General features: G+C 35.4%; 3 protein-coding genes across 8 annotated transcripts in view; 1 reads left to right on the forward strand and 2 right to left on the reverse strand.

Moving 5' to 3' along the window:
- Positions 1 to 718, reverse strand: part of ERMARD (ER membrane associated RNA degradation) — a 37,628-nt gene extending 36,910 nt beyond the window's left edge. Inside the window, exon 1 of the mRNA XM_026669494.2 lies at positions 512 to 718. The gene's annotated coding sequence lies outside the window, so the exon portion shown is untranslated. The remainder of the gene's footprint in view (positions 1 to 511) is intronic.
- Positions 389 to 18,129, forward strand: PHF10 (PHD finger protein 10). Of its 6 annotated transcripts, none has more exons than XM_026669498.2 (12): positions 389 to 476; positions 5,133 to 5,239; positions 5,726 to 5,856; positions 7,767 to 7,850; positions 8,375 to 8,508; positions 8,616 to 8,765; positions 10,128 to 10,237; positions 10,569 to 10,731; positions 11,064 to 11,216; positions 16,992 to 17,100; positions 17,301 to 17,489; positions 17,927 to 18,129. In XM_026669498.2, exons 1-12 carry the CDS (start codon positions 408 to 410, stop codon positions 18,010 to 18,012), a joined length of 1,485 nt encoding a protein of 494 aa, XP_026525283.1. In that variant the 5' UTR covers positions 389 to 407; the 3' UTR covers positions 18,013 to 18,129. The 6 variants fall into 6 exon arrangements, with proteins under 6 accessions (XP_026525283.1, XP_026525285.1, XP_026525284.1 ...); XM_026669500.2 differs by having other exon boundaries at positions 10,569 to 10,719; XM_026669499.2 differs by having other exon boundaries at positions 7,773 to 7,850.
- C1H6orf120 (chromosome 1 C6orf120 homolog) lies at positions 18,099 to 22,370 on the reverse strand. Its single transcript, XM_026669505.2, has 2 exons — positions 22,205 to 22,370; positions 18,099 to 20,154 (listed from the first exon to the last, which is right to left on the reverse strand). The coding sequence occupies exon 2, from the start codon at positions 20,147 to 20,149 to the stop codon at positions 19,589 to 19,591; it is 561 nt and encodes a 186-aa protein (XP_026525290.1). The 5' UTR covers positions 20,150 to 20,154; positions 22,205 to 22,370; the 3' UTR covers positions 18,099 to 19,588.
- Between the last annotated feature and the right edge of the window lie 595 nt (positions 22,371 to 22,965).

The raw sequence follows: 22,965 nt of genomic DNA on the forward strand, positions 1-22,965 counted from the left end.
AAATTATTTAAAATACTTAAATTGAATCGTTGAATTGTCCCGCAGTGAATTCGCTGTGGGGAGTTGGCCGCATCAAGTTGTCCCATTCCTCCCCCAGATGGTGACATAACACCTTTAAGAAAACAGCTGCCGCTCGTAATAAAACTGCAATCTGACCGAGTAAAGGCATGCATTTATAGCGCGGGCTCTAAATCACGCTTTTCACGCCCCATTTCTGAACCCGCAATTCCAGGCTAGAAGCTACTCGTGAAGGAAAAGATTCCGCCCTTCGGCGCCTGCATTGCCATCCCCGGGCCTGCAGGTGGCGCCGGGCCTGAATCGGGTGTGTGTAGAGGAGGGGGGGGAGGTGCTGGCGCGTGGGAGGAGAGGGCGAAGCGGTCTCTAGCCCAGCCCATCCGTGGCCGGTGATGGCGGCGGTGCTGTCCCCGCGGGTGTGCGACAGCGACCCAGCCACGCCCGGAGCCCAGTCTTTAAAGGTGAGGCGGCGCTCAGGTAGAGCTTGGGAAGTTACCTTAGTCTTCTCGGTCCCCCTTTCCTTCCGTCGGTGCCTACCGTCCGTCGCGGAGGAGGATGCCCCGTCGGCTTACGCCATTTTCCTCCCCTTCCGAGGGGCGCCGGTCGGCTAGCCGTTCGTTCCTCCGTGGAGGGCGGCGGCGAGACCCCTCGTGGGCTGGGATTTTAAATCTTTCCACCACCTTCCGTGAAGAGGAGGAGCCTCCCGGGAGGGTCTCTGGCGACTCCGCCTCATCGCCTCCTGGGACCGGGCATCTCCTTCCCTGGCGAGGCAGCCTTGTTTTTCTTTCCCCCAATGCTTATCCCGGCTCTTTCGGCTTTGATTCTCAATATTACCCCCTCCCCCAGCTCTTAGTATTTTACTCTCTGAAGGCACCTAGAGGTCAAACTGTTTTGCCACCGGGTGTTATACGCTGTGGTGGTTGTGGTTGTTGTTGTTGGATTTCCTTGGATCCTCCCCCGTTTAACTCTCCTTTGAAGGACTGAACAGAAGTCGAAGAATTTTAGCGTATCCGAAGTTAAAGGAAGTTCGCTTAAAGGAAATAAAGAACATTGACAGCTGAACAACTCGCCATAAACAGTGGGGCATCCGGGTTGAAGGAGAGGTGTTTTTTTTTTGTTTTTTTTAAGAACTCGGTGTCACTTTAGACTCTTGGGGAGCTTGATTTTTTTTTTCTTCTTAAAAGGTTGAATCGCAAATATGTAGACTTGAGGTCAACGAAAAGAGACTTTGCACTTGAATTGGAATAGAATAAGTGTTTTATTTACTATTGTTATATATCTTTAAGAACATCGTGTGTATTTTAAGAATGTACCAAGCAGAATTCGATTGGAAGTTGTGTGTTATATTGAATGTTATAAATTGTAAAGGCATAAATTGAAGTTTAAACAAGAGTTGAATGGACAAAATTAAAAGATACAACAAAGGTGTCATACTCCAATTAGTAACTACAGGGGAAAACTTGTTTAATGAGAAAAGAAAATATGAAATTGAAATAGGACAGACAAAAGTATAAATACAATGATTAGAAAGACTGAAACTTAGAAAAAGATATATAATTGAATTTAGATAGGTATGAGATAATTAAAAACAAAGTTGAAAAAACCAAGGAAGGGGAAACTTTATGGAGAAAATGTTAAAATAGTAATAAGATATGGAATAGAACACAAAGACAAATACGAAATTGAGTTTTTGTCTGGATGGAGAAGTGATAACCCAGGATCATGCTATTCTCAAAAAAGATGTTTTATTTGTATTATGTTTTGTGAAAAACCAAATAAAATTTATTTTAAAAAAAAAAAAGAGAAAGAAAAGAGACTTTGCTGTTGTTTTTTCCTGAAAGATGCAGCAGGCCCACTCATCTAAGAAGAAGGCGAACCCTGCAGTACATTTATAGCCTGAATATGGGGATGAGGCTTTTGATGGTTAGCCAAATTGCCATCTCCTTGCTTCCCATTTGTTTAGTGTAATGCTGGGAAAAGTATTGTAGCTAGCAACAATTTGTCCTACAGTATATAGAATTGAATAGAATAGAATACTTTATTGGCCAAGTATGATTGGACACACAAGGAATTTGTCTTGGTGTAAGTACTCTCAGTATACATAAAAGAAAAGATACATTCGTCCAGAGTCATAAGGTATGACACTTAATGATAGTCATAGGGTACAATAAGCAATCAGCAATATTAAGGTCTCATGCCAATTGATATAAAAAGAAAATAAAGCTGGCATCTCCTACCTGGCCACCTGCTTTCAAGCATCAAATGTGTTTATTAAGAAGTAAGTCACATTGATTTCAGAGTTTCCAAGTTTAAATTGCTTTAGGATTGCCTTCAGGATGACAGTACTATTTTATTTTTTAAAGAGTGATTATTTTTTAATAAAGTTTTATTTGGGTTTTCACACACAAAATACAAGTAAAACATCTTTTTTGAAAATAGCATGGCCCCGGGTTGAATTTCTTTATACAGACACAAACTCAATTTCATGCTCATTTTTGTGTTCTATTCCATATCTTATACTATTCTACATTTTCTATATAGTTTTTCCCCTCTTTTAATTTCCTCATTTTTATTTTATCTCATCTCAATTCAAATAATTATATTTATACTTTTGTCTGTTCTGTTTCAATTTCATATTATCTTTTCTCATTAAACAAATTTTCTCCTGTAGTTACTAATTGGAGTATGACACCTTTATATCTTTTAATTATATCCATTCAACTCTTATTTAAACTTCAATATATACCTTAAGGTTATGACCTTCAACATAATAATACATAACTTCCAATCGAATTCTGCTTGGTACATTCTTATAATACACACTATATTCTTTTTTTAAAAAAGGATTATAAATATATGTAATTATAAACCCTCATTCCATTCCAATTCAGTTCTATCATTAATAATCATTAAAGTTTTAACATCTTTAACATTTCTTTTCAATTAAATATCATACTTCCTTAAAGACACATATAATCTCCATAATTAATTTTTCCCTTATTTCTCTTCACATATGTTTTGTAAATCATTAAATATTAATTTTGTTACATTTATTTATTGACAAGCATTCCACTAAGTTACGATAACTATTTTATCAAACATTTTAATCATACAGTTTCATATTTTCTGAAATTATTTCTATTTCTAATATAACAATACTATCTTATGTACCTTTGCAGAATCCCTTTTTCCATTAGATTTTCTCCCATTATCTCTCAATAGGCCCTGTTTCTCTATATTTGTTTCTGTCCTTTATAACTTCTTTTCCTTTCTTTCTTCCCTCTCTTCTTCCTCCCCTTTTTACCTCCTTGTCTCTCTACTTCTAATTCTCTCTTCTGCATTTCCCTCTTCTGTTGCTTTCTGATTTTATACTTATTTTTCACTCTATTATTTTTTTTGGAGTTGTTTTTCCCAATCTTAAACTTTCCATTCTCTTTCCCCCTTCCTTTTTTTCCCCCCACCTAAGATTACTTGTTCATTAAAGATGGCTTCTTCTTTGTCCCAATCTTCTTGTTCTGCAAGCATTTCTTGTTGTTTCTCATAGTTCCAAATCTCCATTTCTAAGAACTGAAATACGAAGCCAAAAGAACCTCTCCCTTCTTGTGCATCTTCTTTGTACTTTTTAAGTTCCATTTTCAGTTCTTCTAAAAGTGGAGCCATTTTAAACAGTTTTAAACAACCACCTGATTGTTTTTAGTCATTCAAATACAATAACCAAGAATCCAGAGATCACCAAGTAATCCAAATAGTCCCAAGCTGTTTCTTCTTGTTTCTTGTTTCACTTTCTCTTCCTGGGGTTTTACTATTTTGTTGCGATGTTTCAGTTAAGATGTATCTTTTGGAAATCTTGTTGAGATTTTGCTGTAACTTCTTTTTAATTCCAGGCAGTCTCCTCCCTCCAGATCCTGCCCTTTTATTCTTTTTCTCTCCTGTTTTCAAAAGTTTTTAGTTATCCAGAAATCTTTATTATCCCTTTGAATTTTATTTTCAGCATTAAATGTCTTATTAGTATCAAAGTGGATTTTTTTCCAATTTCTTGCTTAAGTCTCTTAGCTGTCAGTGTAGGAAGAGGAGAAAAAAACCCAAATCCTTTCCCTTTTCTCTCTCCTTCGCAGCTTAGAAATCTTCTTAGGGAACAATGTTGTTGGTTTTTTTTAAATAGTTTCAATTCCAGGGTACCTTATTTGTTGCTTTTGCTGTTTGACCCAGTCAACCAAAACTTTATCTTCTTATCTTCCTCCTGCACATTCTTTTCCGGTCGAGTTCTTCTTTGTGGTGGCCATTTCTGACCACCGCTACAACCGCCTTTGGGAAAGGGAGTAATGGCCAGCTGGGGAGGAGAGATGCGGCTCTCCTCAACCCTGCAGGCAGTCTCCCCCTTCTTCACCACCTCTACGGGGTGGCTTAGCCCCGAAACCAGCCGGCTCGGGGCGCTCCAGCGGCGATCACGGATCGAAACCGTGCAGAGACGCGGTTTCAGTCTGTCGCCGAAGAAGCTCAAACCGGAAGTCCCTAAAGTGTGATTCTTAACTGTGAACCAAGAACTGTACAGGTAGTTCTCAACTTACAACAGTTCATTTAGTGATTTTTTAAAGTTACAGCAGCACTGAAAGAAGTAACGTGACTTTTTCACGCAATTGTTGTAGCATCCCCATGATCATGTGATCAAAATTCAGATGCTTGCCAACTGGTTCATATTTAATGGTCAAAGTCAATGGGGAAGCCAAATTCACTTTACAGCTATAATGCTAACAACTGCAGTGATTCACTTAACAACTGTGGAAAATTAAATCTTAAAATGGGGCAAAACTTTAACAACTGTCTCGCTTAGCAACAGAAATTTTGGGTTCAGTTGTGGTTGTAAGTTGAGGGTTACCTGTACCCAATTCCAACATGCTGTATATAGTATTAACATATATTCTAGAGTACAGTACCTATACCTATTGGCTTTGTAGATTTCCCTAAAAATATCATGGCCCTGTGTAACTCCTTGACTTATTTTTGATGTTCACAGTTTCTTTAAGATTTTCAAATCCAAATACTTCATGTTCTTGATAAGTGTGTTTTTGGCCTTGGTATTTTGTTGCTCAACACTTGACATTATGGTATCATTTCAGGATGACATAGAAGAAAATTCAAATGATGGTAGCCAACCATCTAAAAGACGTCGCATGGGCTCAGGGGACAGCTCACGAAGTTGTGAGACTTCAAGTCAAGATCTTAGGTATTGCCATTTTTTAAAAAGTTGCTCTAGTTTGATATATTATTGTTTTTTCAACAAAAATAAATGCATGGTCTTTGTTGTCTTATTTACTAGGGTATACAGAATCCTCATGAATTAGAACACTGAAATGTGCTATCAGTGTATAAAGATAGCCAGCAGAAGTATTTGGATAGAGGAGATAGATACTTCTTGATAGTTCAAAATGGGGAACAGAAAACGTATTTTTAGAGTAATTAAATGATCCTTATGTTGGGAAAAATAGAAGAAAGGTGTATTGTATATATTTACCACTTTGAGTTACTACAAAATAATAAAGGTGAAATATAATAAATGTGTCACTATTTTTCCACTTTAGTGAGCTACAAAATTATTAAGAATATAGATATATAAAAGTGTTACTACAGAGCACATGGCATTGAATGTGGGTTCTGTTTGGATTGTGGAGTTAAATCCTTATAATTTAATAATTTGATTTTCTGTGTTTAGTTTTAGTTATTTTCCAGCTGAAAACCTGATAGAATACAAATGGCCACCAGATGAAACTGGAGAATATTATATGCTTCAAGAACAAGTTAGTGAATACTTGGGGGTAACCTCCTTTAAGCGAAAATATCCAGGTATTCATGTTACACATACATGAAATGTTAAAATGTACACACAGTGCAGATAGGCTTGTTCACGTGTCTTAGAAGTGCTTCCAAGAATATATAGATGATCAAATGTCTTAGTGGTCTGATGCTTTTGTTTGGAAATGCTTACAGGTGGAACCCTTGGGAACTCTTTCCCACACTTCACAGATTTGAATTAAATAAATGGCTGCAAATCTGTTACATCTGGTTAAAACAAGCCATTAGCACTGAACTAGATCAGGGGTCGCCAACCTTTTGGACCTCAGGGACCACTAAACTCATAATTTTAAATCCCAGGGACCACTAACCGGTTCTGTGGGCATGGCCTAATTTGTGGGTGTGGCTTGGTGATCATGTGACTGGCTGGGGATGGCTTGTATGTAAATACTATATTTATATAAATATTAATTTTTTGTTAAAAAAAGAGCAACTTTTACCCAAAATCAGGCAAAGCAGGCAAGCAGATTGAGTTGCTCACAGAATCATTCAATGATCTATCTATCTGCCATTGGCTAGCTCAGTCTGTCTTATAAAATTTGCTTGCTGAGTCTGCACTAAATAATAGAACCTTCAGTCCTAAGGGAGGTTTGGCTGTGCTTAAAAGCAAAGCTGAAGATCTAAAGACTAGCTAGAAAGCAAGAAATCCAACCATTTCCTGCTTCCTAGCTAATCTAATTCTCCCGGCACAACAGAACAGCTGATGGTCGGAAAAAGGAAAAATAGTAATTTAGTAGGCAAGTTTGCCGGGTAAGGAGTGAGTGGGCGGGGAGGATTCCCACAGGCCATGTGGTGGAGCAGCCTTGTGTTTCTGCACAGCCTGGATTAATTTAGGGGTGCTCTGGAGGTGACATTTCTCTGCGGACCACCAAAATTTTCTCGCAGCCCATCAGTTGGCAACCACTGAAATAGATAATGTTAAAATAGTGTAAAGTTTCATATCTGCTCTGTGCTCAGTTGTGAGAGTTTAGCATATGTTTGAAGTTACTGTATATACCGAGTTAAGCCTCGTTTTCCGCCCATTTTTGTTGAAAAATCCTCGGCCAGTCACCTCTGAAAAAATAATGCCCCCCAGGGGAGAACAGTTAACCCGAAGGGAAAAAGCGCCTGCCTTTCCCCAGCGGCACCGCGGGAGGACTCCTGACCAGGGGCCTCCGAGGAGGGAAGAGAGCCCCCTGTCACTCACTCTTCTTTTGGGTAGTGAACAATTAAACCTTTCAGTAGTGAGACTCCCGCCTCCCATTTTTATTTTGAATTACCGTAGCTGCTCCCCCTCACCGGCTTTATACGAGAAAGTCCGCTTTTTTGTGTAAAATTAGGACTGCTATATCGACTCGTGTATGTGTTTTGTGATAAGGATAATGTACGAATCAATATATTTTATTTTTCATAGAAAATGCAGCCCCTCAGACATATGCTAATGCTTCTTTAATTTTTTTGAAGTCATCCCTGATTTGAAATTGGAGCTTTCTTGCAGTTCATTCTTATTTTTATGTACATGAATTTGCCTGTGTGCTTAAGTTTGTGGAAAAGAGCACCAGGACAAATAGCATTGTTTTATTTATTCCCACACAAAATGTTTCTCAGATTTGGCAGTTGCAACAAATATGCTATTTCTGGCACTATTTTTTTTGGTATGGTGTTCCAATCTTAGCTGATTTTAAAAGCTAAATAGAGTTGGACCTGGACAGGACTTCATCCTTCCAGAAGGAAGAGCAAGAACTGTAAGCTAGATTTGGAAGTTTAAAAAGAACTTGGAAAAACCACTTCTGTATTGTAATCAGGAAAACTAAGCACCATTAGCTTTTTAATTCAAGCTTTTGATGGAAATATAATTTTAATATTACATATTTTGAAGAAATTTATGCTTTCTTACTATTTTTCCCATTGTTTTCTTGGAGATTTAGAAAGACGAGATCTTTCTCACAAAGAGAAACTTTACCTCAGAGAACTAAATGTCATTACGGAAACGCAGTGTACTTTAGGTAAGGACAAAAGAAAGGCACATCTGTTTTATCTACCTACCTACCTACCTACATACCTATTCATCATATTTATATACCCCCCCATCTCAGAATAATTGATTGTGGGCAGTGGTATGCAAGCATTTATATAATTTTGGAGATTTATACTAATAAAATTATGAAGATTTGAAAAGTATTCCTGAAAAGATGGTTAAATTTAGTTTGTTCCATGAAGATGAAATTTGTTTCCTAATTTCTAATTCCTAGATATATTTGCTAAGATATTTAAATGTTGTGGATAGAAATGGGTTGGGAGGAATTGGAACAGAATCAATTTAGAAATGTCTTTCAACGTAATTCTTACATTGTATATTGAATTTAATTTCTTGAGTTAATATGCAGTTGCCAATTATATTGTGTCTTAATTGATCTGACTTTAGATTGTTACAAGCTTTTAAAAAGGCTAAACACAAAAGCAAAGACCTTAATTTTACCTTCTTGATTTTTTATTTTTTACAAAACCACTTGTTTTTGATATAATTTAGGTCTTACTGCCTTACGAAGTGATGAAGTCATTGATCTGATGATTAAAGAATACCCTGCCAAACATGCAGAGTACTCGGTTATACTTCAAGAGAAAGAACGTCAACGAATAACTGACCACTACAAAGAGTATTCTGTAAGTAATTGTTTATGATGAATGGTTTTACAAATACAGAGCAATATAAAATGCAGGATATCAAATTTCTACAGCTTTTGTGAACTAATGGAAATAAATTGTTTCAGCAATTGCAGCAGCAGAATACCCAAAAAGTTGAAGCAAGTAAAGTTCCAGAATATATTAAGAAAGCTGCCAAGAAAGCTGCAGAATTCAACAGCAACTTAAACCGTGAACGTATGGAAGAAAGACGGGCCTACTTTGATTTACAAACACATGTAGGATACTTGCATTTTCTTCTTTCAATTTCTGTAAGCAGAGGCTTGCTTGTAATTCGATTTCCTGAGAGATCTATTGTAATGGCACACTAGAAAGAAAAAATGTAAGAAGTGCAAACATTGCATACACACTAAAGGAAAAGTAACACTAGAAACAGCTAGTAAAGTTGAGTTGTATTATTTGTGAATATCTACACTATATTGTGGATGCAAAGTAACATTGGGTTTGATATTTGTGCAACAGTAAAAATGAGTTTTCTTGCAGCAGGAGAATGCAGGACTGTAAAAAATTTAAAAATTGCTTTGCTTTGATAAACATTTGAACAATCCATTCCATCAAAGCTGCTATGCTAGTTTTAGTTTCATTCCCAATTCAGTTGTTCATTCTTTGCTTTCAAATGACACGAAATTAACAGTTATGATCAGGTTGCTAATGCATTTTTAACTATGATTGTAGTTTTAGTATTTTACTTTGTAAGCAGCTATGATGAAATAAAAAAATACATTTAAACATAGAAGTGCATAAAAAATACAACCATATTCTATTAATATATGGTTCTGAATTGTTTACATGAGGGAGAATATGTGACAATATCTTTTCTTTCATCTTTCACCTTCAAGTAAAATGTACTGTATTTTTTGTTCCATAAGACACTCTCCCCCCTCCCCCAAAAGCGGGTGGAAATGTCTGTGCGTCAGTGCTGGTACTTTGGTGAATAGCAGCCGGGCCGCGGCAGTGGAGTCCTTTTACAGTGCTGAACCTCACCTCTTCTGTCTCTTTTCCAGAGTGCAGGAGTCGATAGGCAGAGCTGGCACATGAGAGGACACCTATCTGTGGTCCTCTCAGGCTCCACCTGATTTTTTTTTTTTTCCTCCTCTAAACCTAGGTGCATCTTATGGTGAGGTGCAACTTATAGTGCAAAAAATACGATAATGTCACAAAATTATTTTGATTCCCCCCTTTTGGTATGATTATTTTTATAGCTTGATAGACAAAAATAATTATCCATACTTGTCAACCAGAAATTTTAAATGCAGGATAGAATTTTACATTACATAACTATATATTGTCCTATATGATACTATGTGCATTTGCCATATTATTTGATCCAGAAAATAAATGCAGACATCTGTGTTTCAGATACTCTTGAATATCACAGAGTTTTAAATCAGTTGTATGATCTATTGTTTGGTTGATAATAGGCTCATTCAAACATGTACCTTAAGTTACATGATATAAAGGATGCATGTGTGGCAAATCCATGGATGTGATATGTAAGAAATATCTCTTGATTATTTAGAAAAGCTAATTTATTCAGAAATATGGGCAATGAGTTTCTTATTTTTGTGTTAACAATACAGATTATCCAGGTGCCTCAAGGAAAATATAAAATCTTACCTACAGAAAGGACAAAAGTTAGTCCTTATCCAGTGGCTCTCATACCAGGCCAGTTTCAGGAGTACTATAAAAGGTACCAGAAATTTACTGTATTAAGCTAATGATTTTTTAAAAAAATGTAGTTTGTAATACTCTGTGAAGATTTCTGCATGCATGGGTTGTATTACCTATTATGGGCTGTATACTAGTTCAAGCGTAATATTTGATTCTTAGAGAAGATTTGATTAATGTATGTATTGTGTATACATATAACATATACCCATATATACAAATTGCACTTCTTTCTAGTTTATGGTTAAAATTTTGTAAATGACTGCTAAAATACTAAATTTGGTTTGTCTTTTTCTGTATCACCATCTATTTCAATTTGTAATGCAAGTTTAAATTTTTTTACTTAATTGTAGATACTCTCCAGATGAACTTCGATATTTGCCACTAAATACAGCTCTTTATGAGCCCCCCTTAGATCCAGATCTGGCTGCACTGGATAGTGATGGAGATTCAGATGATGCAGAAGAGCGAGCAGATGAAAAGAGGAAAATCAAAGGCAATTCGGTAAACCAAAATGTGTGTGTGCCAGATATATTTTTAATTCCAGCAATGAGTTTTGGGTTTTCTGTGGTTTGGTCTATTTTATACAGAAGTTTATTGAAATTTTTAATTACATTTTAGATCCTATTATATACTTTTTATGGAGTTTATCATAACATTTTCTAAATATTTATTTGTATATGCTGGGCAGAATCATTGGGCTTTGTCAAAATATACTAAGAATATATATCAATACACTAAATTAATGAGGTTTAGAATGTGTTGTTTTGTGTTTGGTGTAGAAAATGTTATTTTGTGTTTGCTTCTCCCATATAAAGAAGCAAAAAATAGTTTTCTTCATGTTACAGGACAACTCATCTGGCAATGTGTCTGAAGGTGAATGCACAGCAGAAAACCAGGAAGAACCTTTGCAGGGAAAACAAAAAACAAGAGAGAGAAATTCTACTCCAAGAAAAGAGGGCTCCAAACGATCTGTATCCAAATCGGTTCCTGGGTACAAGGTAGAAGAAAAAAGCCCCTGACTCAACTTCTTTACTGATCAGCTTCTCTCCCTGAAATATTTAACTTTGTTTTTCAAAATATGGAACGTCTGCTTACTATACTTGCCTAGCTACTCTCCTGTTGTGCATTTCTGTTTGCTTCCTTACTTCCTGTTGCTTTATTTTTACCTGGGGCCTTATTGTTTGTTACCCTGGCTGTGGAGTGGCTTCTATTTTCTGTACCTAAATGGTTCCTGAGCAATTACAGCACGAGATCTCATTATTAAGATGGGTTTTCTCCCTCTTTTTGCTAAGGTGAAGGAAAATTGCTTTGTTTTCTGGGCTTCAAAAAGTTGATAGTTGCATATCAAATATAACATTGTGTTTTAGTTTAAAATAGCTTGCTGACCAGTATGAACTGGACTAGCACTGTAAAATGTAGCTAGAATATTGTACATATATATTTATATTTTCTTAACTTTTTCCAGATGAAAAGTATGTAATCTGTTTATAATATAATTTGGTGTTGGCAATCTTAAAACAATTCCCCTTGTGTATGTGTAGGAAGTTGGGAGGACAAGCTTTGGCTTGAACAGTGTTTGTTTTTTAAGATGAAATATTCAGTTAGTCTAATAAAACCCTCACTGTTAGGTGCAGTGAAGGTCGTAAGTTGGCCTTCTTTTCCCTATTGCTCTCATTTTATGAAGAATACCGGAATGAGAAGATAGATGAACTTATTTGAATGAAGGTTGTACTAGCCTTGTAGAATAGAACCGTGCCACAGGCCATTATTTTGGCAGTTTAAAAAATAGTTTGGGGACAGAGGATTTGGAGAGAAGGTGGGTTCTAAGTGAGATATTGTGGTATAGTTTTGGTTTTATACTCCTAAGAAAATGACATAGAGGAAGTGGTTTAAGCTTACCAGAACTTAAAGAATTATATTTTAAACAGTGATCATTATATAACATCTTTTAATTGTCAGTATTACTGGTGAATTTCAGTTTTGAATTAACTGAAATTTTAGATTGAAATTTATATTGAGGATAAATAAAATAACTGAAAGCTATTTGTTTACCAATAAGATTTGCTTACCAGTAAATTTTGCTTACACAGAATAAGGCATATGTTTTTGTTTTGAAAGGTTGTAAGGAAGAAAGTTAAGGAAATAGTTCTGTAATCCAAAAAGTGATTAGGTAGTATGAAGCCTGAGAAGCTACATAGTACAAGTAAAATGATTTTGAAATATTGTAAACCACTTTCACGTAACTTATATATTGAATGTATTACAGAATCATACAAAGTACAGGACTCCAATCACTTTTCAGTTAGTGTTGAGTAGCTTTCTTTGGGAAAAAAAAGATTCCAAATACAATTTAACTGCATAAATGCATTGTTTCAAATACAAAAATATTAAATGCTAGGAACCATTTCTTTTAAGGAAAAGTTTTTAAAAATGATACAGAAAATGTTTAATTTTTTGTAGACATGTCTATTTTTACATAGTAACAGCCTTGCAAAATGTTTTAGTTCAATGCAGCTTCAAGTGTGTGGTAGTAATTTATATAATTAACTTATGAAATCCAAAGATGAAAGCTTAGGAAGGCATTAGAAAATTTTGAACTTGAGGTATTATGTGAGAAAAATCCATGCATACAGCAATGCCTGGCTAGTTTCTTGTGAAGTCACTGTTAGAAAAACCAATATACAAAATTTTGATTGCTAAAGGTAATTTTATTTTTTTATATATATTCTTCAAAATTTAGTTTAAAAATGAATCCAAATGATTACTGGTCACTGGTTCAAACCCATCCATATATAGTTGATCTATGGAGAACTACTGGGAATTCTTTAAAGTGAATCTTAATGAGGTTAGAATATGAGAATTATCAGGTGCATTTTGGTCCCAAAAAGAAAATACAGACTGATTCGAAAAGAAAACAGTGCATTTTTTTCCACTTTAGAGTAACTAATTCTATAAAAGAACTAGTTTTAAATATTTAATACAATGTGTGTTATGGAACTAAAATGATATGAAATCTTTGTCAGTTATTGACTGCATTTGATACATCATGTGCCTAAATAAATCTACAAATAGGATTTAATTATTCCCAGAAACCATTAATAGTTACCATGATTTTATTGCATAGTATTCACCCCATATATTAGATTATTTCTCTATTTGCATTTTAAAACTAAAATTTAACTGTAAGAGCTTTTAGGAAAGATAAGCAAAATGTTAATACATATATTGCAAGTATTACAAATGGGTTTCTTATATTTACCTTTTTTCTAAGCAGACAGATTGCTTTTTATTAATTTGTTAAACCATCTGTCTTTTTTAATGGGGGCATCATTCCTATTATCCTTTCTCAATAGCTATTGTTTTAAAAGATGAAGAACTGATGATTATAATTGTCATGGCAGTATTCTCAGAGTAAGGGAGAGATCCATGTCTGCATATTTCAGTAGAAAACAGAAGTTTGAAGTACAAATCTGTTAACTGATTATCCCATTCTTTCTTCATATTCCGTAACACTCTGATTTACATTAATTTGCTTAGAAAAGAAGAAAGGCTTGTTTCCACGCAGTATAATTTCTAGAAATACAGCATGCTTATTTATGTATTGGAGGATAAGCTACGAATTCCATTGGGTGGTTCAGACATATCATTTCATATCCAATACACAAAGCACAAAGCTTTATTGAAGTATGAAGGTGCAACATGTTCTCCTACTGACTCCTACTGGCTACTCTCTTGCTTCAGGGTAGCTTTCTCTCTTTGTCTACTCTTTGCTTCTCCAGCTTTGGTTTACTCAGTCAGTTTCACGAAAACAAAAAACCTGGCTCAACAAGTCCCAAAGTCACTGAAACCAAGACTCATTGCCCTTGGTTCATTTAGAACTGACAGGTGAATATGATTTTGGCCAGTATACAGAATTGCAGATTTAGTCTAAAATGAATTTTTGAAGCAGTAGAATTGAAAATCTTACTATTCTTTTGCTTGTTAACTTGAGGATGTCCAGAAAATCACTAAATCAGGCAGGCAATGTTTTCCAGTAATCCCCCAATGTCATTTTAATTTCTTTTTAGAATCGTTCCTAAATATAAATAGACTTTGCTTTTTCTTCATTTCTATAAGAGAGATATCCATTTCTGGATGTTTTAAAATTAGTATGTTGTGACTATATTATTCCTAGATTTATAGAATTGAGATTTGGGGAAAGCATTATTATTAAATGCCTCTTTGCTGGTGCAGTACCTAGACTGCACAGAAATATTAACTGCACTTAATTCAGTACAGGTATAGCAACAGAAAGATAGTTTTGCATTGGGTGATTGAGACGCAGCTTGCTGCTACATACTGTAGCAGTAGGTATGCATACAATAAAAGAAATAGCTAGTGTATTTTCTAATTATTATCTTGATATAGCTTAAAACACAATGAACTTTATAGAATGTAGCAGTACAAAAGGCGAATGCTGCAGAATTGGGTTTATTCTTTGGGAGGAGCAGGGTATAAAAAGGTATGCAAGTAGGATTAGAATAGCAAAATAAAAATATATGTCTGTTTCCACCATGGTTATTTATTATTTTGTAGAGATATTTGTGAATGTTAGACTCCTTTATCATTTCATTATATTTATGTATAAAACAGGTGGACTATGATTTTTTTAAAAAAAATAAATAAGCAAAAATATTGAATGCCTCTGTCATCTTTTAAAAGAGAACCTTGTGGGTGTTTAAACAAAACTGTGGAGGCCGAACATACTACATAAATAATTTCTGAAATTAGGCCAATACATAATAAATACATATTAACTCCTTCAAATTTTATATTTATTTAGTTAATAATTGCAATTTTCTAGAACTAAATTTATTTTTAATCTTAATAATTCAAATCTACTCTTTTTTCAGCATTATTAAAATATTCCTGATAAAAGATGTGTATAGCAGAGTGATGCCTGCACACACTTTTCATTCTTTAAGCAAAAATGTTTTCATTCTTACTTTGAGACACCATTTTTCTATTAAGAGCAAACTGTTGTTACAATTATTACGTTGTAATTTGTAGCTATTTAGATAAAGTAAGCAACCATCTACCCATGTTTCCATGTTGCTAATGTAATATGAGAAGAAATTGGTATCAGAGTTAGAGGTTGTGTTGGATTCATTTAGTATCTTTTCCTGCAGGAAATGTACTGTTATAGCATGAACAATAGATGCTTATTTAAGACCCAACTCAGCTTAAAAAAAAAATCTACCTCTGGTCTAGAATCTCCTCACCAGAATCATTTCCTTCATGTTCTGATTTATCAATGTCAAACTTAAATATTGGTGCCCTGGCAGGACCTGTTGTCTTTGAACATAAATGCAGGGAAAATAAAAACGTGCAAACTATATCCAAAGAATAAGATTAAAATTTATCTTATTAAAATATATAAATTACTGCACCTGTTTTAGTTTTGTTTATAGCATTATAGAGTTTAATAATTTGTGTCTTTTTACAAATTCAGATATTTAAAGGGGAAAATAATAATCAGGGTAGCATACGTGGGGTTCCAGTTACATAGTTCAAATGTTATACATATTAAATGTGCATTGTTTTCTGTTATATATTAAAGTTTTATATGGAAATGTATCAAAATTTGAAAGAAACATTATTCAAATAATTTCACCAATCTGTTTGATAATTTTTGGCAATTATTACTGTAACAATTCAGACAAATTGAGAGCTACATATTTAAGGTTAAGAAGCAATTTATTGAAAGGTAACTTACATAAACGCTTTCATTACAAGCCACATAAAAATGATATATTAAATATCTGTAGTACTTTTGATTATCCAATGTTACTTGATCAGAGGAACTTATATTTTTCTCCCTCCAATATTAATCTCAAATCTACACTTTAGGATTCCCCAAAGATGTGGAGCAGGTAGTGGTGGGAGGGGTTTTTGGAATTGAAATGACTTGATACATTTTCAAATGATAGTAGTTGATCTTACATGCAAAAAAAGTGCTTGTTGACATGAATGGTATAAGATTATGATTAGGGAAGATACTTGAAATTCTAATAATGTTATTACAAAGAGACACTCCTTATAATTTTCACATTTTGTCAGTCACAGAGTAAAAAATTTGTATTGTTTGTACAAATTGAAGATATAGGTTCAGTTTAGGAAGACAGAATATAATGATGCAATCCATGGAACAAATGTACATGTATAAAATTTGTTTTCTGTGCAGATGTAAAAATTGCTTGCAATTGATAGTTGTTGGTCCTTATCCTCACAAAGTATCAATTTCAGCTTGTTTGCTTACATCTATATAAAATTTTATTTTGTTTTCTGATGAAATAAACAGGTTTTAATCTGCCTGTGCATTAAGACAAAAATATACTTAGAATTTTCAATATATAATTTCAGTACTATACTGCATGGAGAGTTAATAGGATTAGCTTGAATCAACATTTGAAGAATTATGTGTTAGCAATTTCATACATATTCATCTTACATAAGATTAAAAATTCAATTATCCTTTTAAAAATTCATTGATTTCATTAGTTGTGATTTATTATACATTATATTATTTCACTTTGCATGTGTTTAAAATAGTCTCTATTCCAGTGTTTTTCATGTAATCAATACCTATCAATTTTTAATCATATCCTGTGTTCTACACCACCCAGAAGGTTTGTTAATTTATAGAAATTTAAATAACACACATTTTTTTGGAAAAAAAAAAACCTGTATCAATTCTTCTGGAATGAATTTATAGCCCTCTTCTACCCTTCCAGCCAAAGGTCATTCCAAATGCTATATGTGGAATTTGTCTGAAGGGTAAGGAGTCCAACAAGAAAGGGAAGTCTGAAGCACTTATTCACTGCTCCCAATGTGAAAACAATGGTAAGTAACAAATCTGCTTTAAACATGTCTATATATTTAAATTGAAACAAAAATAACAAACTACAACTTTTGCAGTTACTAAAGTTTAATAAGCACATTTGATACACTGATTTAAAGTAAATTCTATAAAATAAAATCATTTTAGTCTTGTCAGGATCCTTCATATAACTATTCTAGTAATGATACTGGTTTTGATCTAGGACATCCTTCCTGTTTGGATATGTCTGCAGAGCTTGTTGCAATAATTAAGACCTATCCTTGGCAATGTATGGAGTGTAAAACATGCATTATATGCGGGCAGCCTCACCATGAGGAAGAAATGATGTTCTGTGATGTGTGTGATCGTGGCTATCATACATTTTGTGTGGGGCTTGGTGCTATCCCTTCAGGTAAATTATATCAATTATACTTGTTCAGAGGCTGAACTAAAATTCAAGATTTGGATTGTTGCTTTTTTTCTTTTGAAAAGATTGTACATCTATTATGTGAAGTGAATCTTGTGTTAACTATCCATTCTACTGACATTGAGTGTAGCTAAATATTTTATTAGTTTATACTACAGCATCTTAAAATTTATTTAAGGGAGTGAATATGAATGTAATATCTTAAATCTGAGTACATTCATTACTGGAATATGATTATGGGGTCAGTTTAGTGTAGTATCTTTAATAGAAGGGGCATAAAAACCTAGAGTTACAAATGTAATTTTATAACAAACATATGCTACATACTCATTAATATCCCCACTTCCCACATACAGCTGCAGTAGCCTTTTTAGACTACTTGGCAATTGGTCTTCTTTTAATTGACAGCTCTAATTTTGTAGGTCGCTGGATTTGTGACTGTTGTGAAAGACAACCCCCAATTCCCAGGGGCAGAGGAAGAAGAGGGAAGAGCAGCAAAGAAGGATAACTGCATATTAACTTCACAAAAACTAGTGCTAAACTTGGTGCTATTCTGTTTACCACTGTACAAGGAAAAACACCACTCAAAAACAGTTTCACCAAATAAAACTCTTTTTAATTTTAACATGTTGAGAAAGGTTATTCAGTATCTTTTGTTCCATTAAAGACAGAGGTGAACATATCTCTATTCTGTATTTTTATAATTTGTCTTATAGATTCTTTTCTGCATAATAATTTTTATAAAAAACAATTGCAGAATAATTACTTTTGTCCTCCATCCTATTCAAAGGAAAATATTATTAAATTCAAGGGTATTAGTAGAGTAACAATTATCTCTAAATCACAAAACAATTCACTAAGTATACAGGTTTCTTGCATATCAATTAACATCTTATTTGTTTGAATATGATGCTGTTATTGTGGAATTAAAGTGTTTTATAGGAACCAAGCTTAATTTAAATCAAGTGAATTCAATAATTCTCATTTCTTTCCTTCTACAAGGAGTCTCTGGCCATTTGAGCTGATAGCTGTCATGCAGTTTAGAACAAAAACATGGTTGTCATTCTACTAATTTCTTATTATTGATACTCTTCTAATCTTTCATTTCTTCTGTATGCTAAGACCAGAAAATGAGTACGAATGCATGCCAAGGTGTTAAGAGAGCAAGTCAATTTTGGAAACATACTAGTGTTCCATACAGTGATAAATGATTTAGTTTCTAGTGTAATGCAATGCATAGTTTTCTGAACAGCTTCTTGAAATTAATGCAAATATGGCAAAAATTTCAACTCAGTCCTTTTTTTTCTTATTCCTTTCCTGGTGGTGCAATATTAGAGTTTTTTTCCTAGTATTTTTCTTCTTCGAGGCATTTATTCAGAACATACTGTATTCATTTTCAAAACATTTCAGCTTCTACCTTTCCAGTGATCCCATAGACCTTGGAGGAATTCTGGAACAAGGAAGCTCAGGTATTGTTCCCTGAAGCTGCCAGTACGGTGGTACTTCCTAGTAGGTGATAACTATGAATCTATAATTACATGGTTTTTAAGTAGATATAGGTGGACTTGCACTGTGGAAAATTATTTGGAATTAGTGGGCTAAAAATTCTAACATCAACATTTCATGTTTGAAATCTTCATACTTGCCTATAAGTAATTCTGTATTCAGGTTGCTTCAATTTAAAATAGATTTTAGTGGTGGTTGGAAAAGCAGATGAAGTCTTTTCCATTCTTCAAATCTTTCACACGTATTTCTATTTTGGCCAAAGAAGATAGTCTTACATCTATCTTTATATATATAAAATATTATTTGTAAATATATTAACAAATGTGATGAATTACTGAGCATGAATTCATATTTCTACAATTTTGAAGTTTTATTGAAAATCACAGTGAATTGTAGCATCCGTTAATATTCACCCTGATCAGTTTAGAGAAAACCATACAAATACTGTGCCTGCTACAATATAGCACTGGGAAAAGTTTACATTATAAAAATAATTATGGCTTTATTTTCCGATCCACAGCTTAGAACAGCAATTATTCAATTATTTATACAGATTGCTCACACCCAAAGCTATAAATCTAAAAGAGAATTTCAAGTATTAATTTTAGTATTCCAATCAATATAGTCCAGAAGACGGATTCCTCATCTTGATACTCATCTTCTGTTGAATGAAACTTCTTCTGGTTCATTTTCATTTCTTCTGGATTGTATGAGCCACCACTAAATGGAGATTCTACAACTGTTTGATCATAGTACACTTTCATTTCAAATTCACTTTCCAAATGAGAGGGATGACCATAAATTCCAATTCCCACTGGGCGACGAAAATGTGCTGGCACATAAACCACATCTTGACCACAAGTTACAGACTGTAATTCATAATCATCAAAACTGGGGTGAAGAGTTACATCAGATACGTACAAGTCTGCATCACCTTTTAAAGTCTGCATCTGAAGCACTATTTTCCCTTCATGATTTAGTCTCAAGTAGCTGTAATTTCCAGCACCAATCTGACCTTGAACTACATGCAGGAGAATCCATTCTTCAGGTACATCCCCATCCTCATTAAAAGCACTTGTTATAAGAAGTCCTTGAAAAGTAAACAGTATTACTAGTATCCTCTTGTAGTAAGGGGCCATCACACCTGTGTTGGATATAAAATAAACCTGTTCTGTGACTGAAGTAACCTCCAAATACCATGTTCTATCACTCTTATAAAAAAGCAACAAAAATTATAGTTTAAACAAACTATTAATATTGAATAAATATAGAAAGGTTATTCTGGGAAATCACTTCGATACTCTTCTGAACAAGTTGATACCACTGGGATGTCAGGACCAAGTTGATGCCACGGATAGAAAGCATGTTGTCATTAATATTTTAGTAGTAAATGTGACCTTGGTAAACATCATAGGAATAGGCTAATTTGCATGAAAATGGTCTCAGAAATAAGCATCTGTTATTTAAATTTCAACAAGAGCATATACATTTGCTTTTCTGTAGAACATGTGTTTTTTTCTTTAAATAATTATACAGTGGTTCTATACCGCTATAGGAATATATGAAAATTAGGACTATTCCATATATTTCCAGTCATGCATCAAATATAATTTTATAAACACACTAAACATAGATTGGATCTTAAACATACACAGAGGCAGCATGTTTTCATAGAAACACCACAGTGACTGCATATCTTAACCTATCTTAATCTATAGATTCTGAAGGCAGAAAGAGTCCCAGACTCTTACAATACCCTGGAGCAGCAATTCTCCCTCAGTGTCCTGAAATCACAGGACAAGAGAGGAATACACACTGCTTTTCATCAGTCAGAAGCAGGCAACTACAACCTAAAAGGTAACATTAATTCCTCATAACAATAATTTGCTAAGCAGGGCTTTTTGTGGGGAGCGGGAAAATAGAAGAGACACATGAAAATGAAACCATAGAAAGCAGTCCCAAGCACAGGGCACCAGGCCCCACAAATAACAGGAGGCTTCCTCTGTTAAGTTAAATCCTAGTGGGCAATCACTTAAATATGAGCCAGCAGTGTGCTGCAGCTGCCAAAAAAGCCAACACAGTTCTAAGCTGCATAAACGGGGACAGAATCAAAATCACGTGAAATATTAATGCCACTTTATAATGCCTTGGTAAGGTCACACTTGGAATACTGCATCCAGTGTTGGTCGCCATGATGTAAAGACGTTGAGACTAGAAAGAGTGCAAAGAAGAGCAATAAAGATGATTAGGGGACTGGAGGCTAAAGCAAAGAACCGTTGCTGGATCTGTCTAGTTTGATGAAAAGAAGGACGAGACATGACAGCAGTGTCCCAATATCTCAGGGGCTGCCACAGAGAAGAGGGAGTCATGCTATTCTCCAAAGCACCTGAGGGCAGGACAAGAAGCAATGGGTGGAAACTGATCAAGGAGAGAAGCAATCCAGATACTAAGGAGAAATTTCCTGACAGAACAATTAGCCAGTGGAACAACTTGCCTCCAGAAGTTGTAAATGTTCCAACACTGGAAGTTTTTAAGAAGAGTTTAGACAACCATTTGTCTGAAATGGCATATGGTTTCCTGCCTGTAGGGGGTGGGGGGAGGGGGTTGGACTAGAAGACCTCCAACTCCGTTATTCTATATTTTAAACCGAATTTAGCCTCAGCGTAGGAAGTTACCAGGGCTATAAACTCTCCCCTGCAGAATCAGACCTCGGTGCCTGGTGGTTGCTCGTCTATTTATACCAAATTGAATCTACCCTCGCGAGAGATTTGCAATCCTGACAACAGGAAAGAGAGAGGCAGAGAGGAGGGTGAGCGCGGTCTGAGGGGATGTCAGATGGCCCACCGGACAGTGTGTAAAGAAACTTAGAAACCCAGTCCGGAAGGAAACCTCCGCCTTTTCGGGAGCCACCCGCTTTCCCCTCAATTCTCCCGCTTCTTCAGGGCTTCGACAAGAGTCTGCCGGGCGGGGGGAGAGGAGAGTCCGCGCGCGCACACAAAGTAAATGGGATCTGTCGTTTACCGCCGCCGAAGTCCTTTAACTCTTCAGCAGCGCCCCATCGACCCGCCAGGCAAGAGACTGGCCACTCCCCCAGCCTCGCGCAAGGGTTCGCGCCGTTCTCCCCTTCTCCCCCTTCTCCCCCCCGCGGCTTGCCCCGGGCCCGGTTTGTCCTCCCCCCACCCCAACAAACTCACCCTATCGCGGAGCCACTTCGCTCGCTCTCTCAGTCACCATCGAGGAGGCCGCCAGAATCTTTTGACAGAATGGCAATCTATCTCACTACGAGATTTCTTTAGCTTCGCGAGATTTCGACTCGAGCTTGCTCTACGGATTTTTGTTCTGCGAAGCAAAAAAGAAGAAGAAGAAGGCGGAGCGATGACCGGGGAGGGATTATCCGGAGAAATGGTCTCGTTCTAGCACCGTGGCAACAGAAAGCAGGTCGTGAGCCGAGGCTGAAGAGCGGTCAACCATTGGCTGAGAGGAACATTTTCGGGTAGCGCTGGTGGAATATTGCCAGCAATCATTGGTTGCTTCTTGTCGTGATTGTTATTATTAGAAAAGTTTGAAATACATCCATTGCCCCTCGTTCTCTGACTTTACTCAAAGCATGAAAGTAATTCATAAAAATGAGATGTTTTTCATGGCAAGATAAGGAGAGCCGACGCAGCTTCCTAACAAAAGTATAAAATATAAAACCAACAATGACATGTATAGTTGAACTGATTTGTAAGTCATGCTGCAAGTATGATTGATTTCCTACTAGCAATAAACATGATCAATTTCTTCCCTAATTTCTAAAGGGCCAGAAACCTACATGTTAATTGAGTAGTTTTCCTTTATTATTGCTGTCTGGCCATATACACAAAATGCTGCCTTAGCCAATGGAGTTCACAAAGTAAGCTGGAGATAATGAAGGAGATGATAGACATATAAAAAAGTGTGTTGTGATGTCACA

The sequence above is a fragment of the Notechis scutatus genome, chromosome 1 (assembly GCF_049901735.1).
Source record: "Notechis scutatus isolate UNSWTSFEM ecotype Mainland chromosome 1, rNotScu1.2, whole genome shotgun sequence".
Taxonomy (NCBI): Eukaryota; Metazoa; Chordata; class Lepidosauria; order Squamata; family Elapidae; genus Notechis; species Notechis scutatus.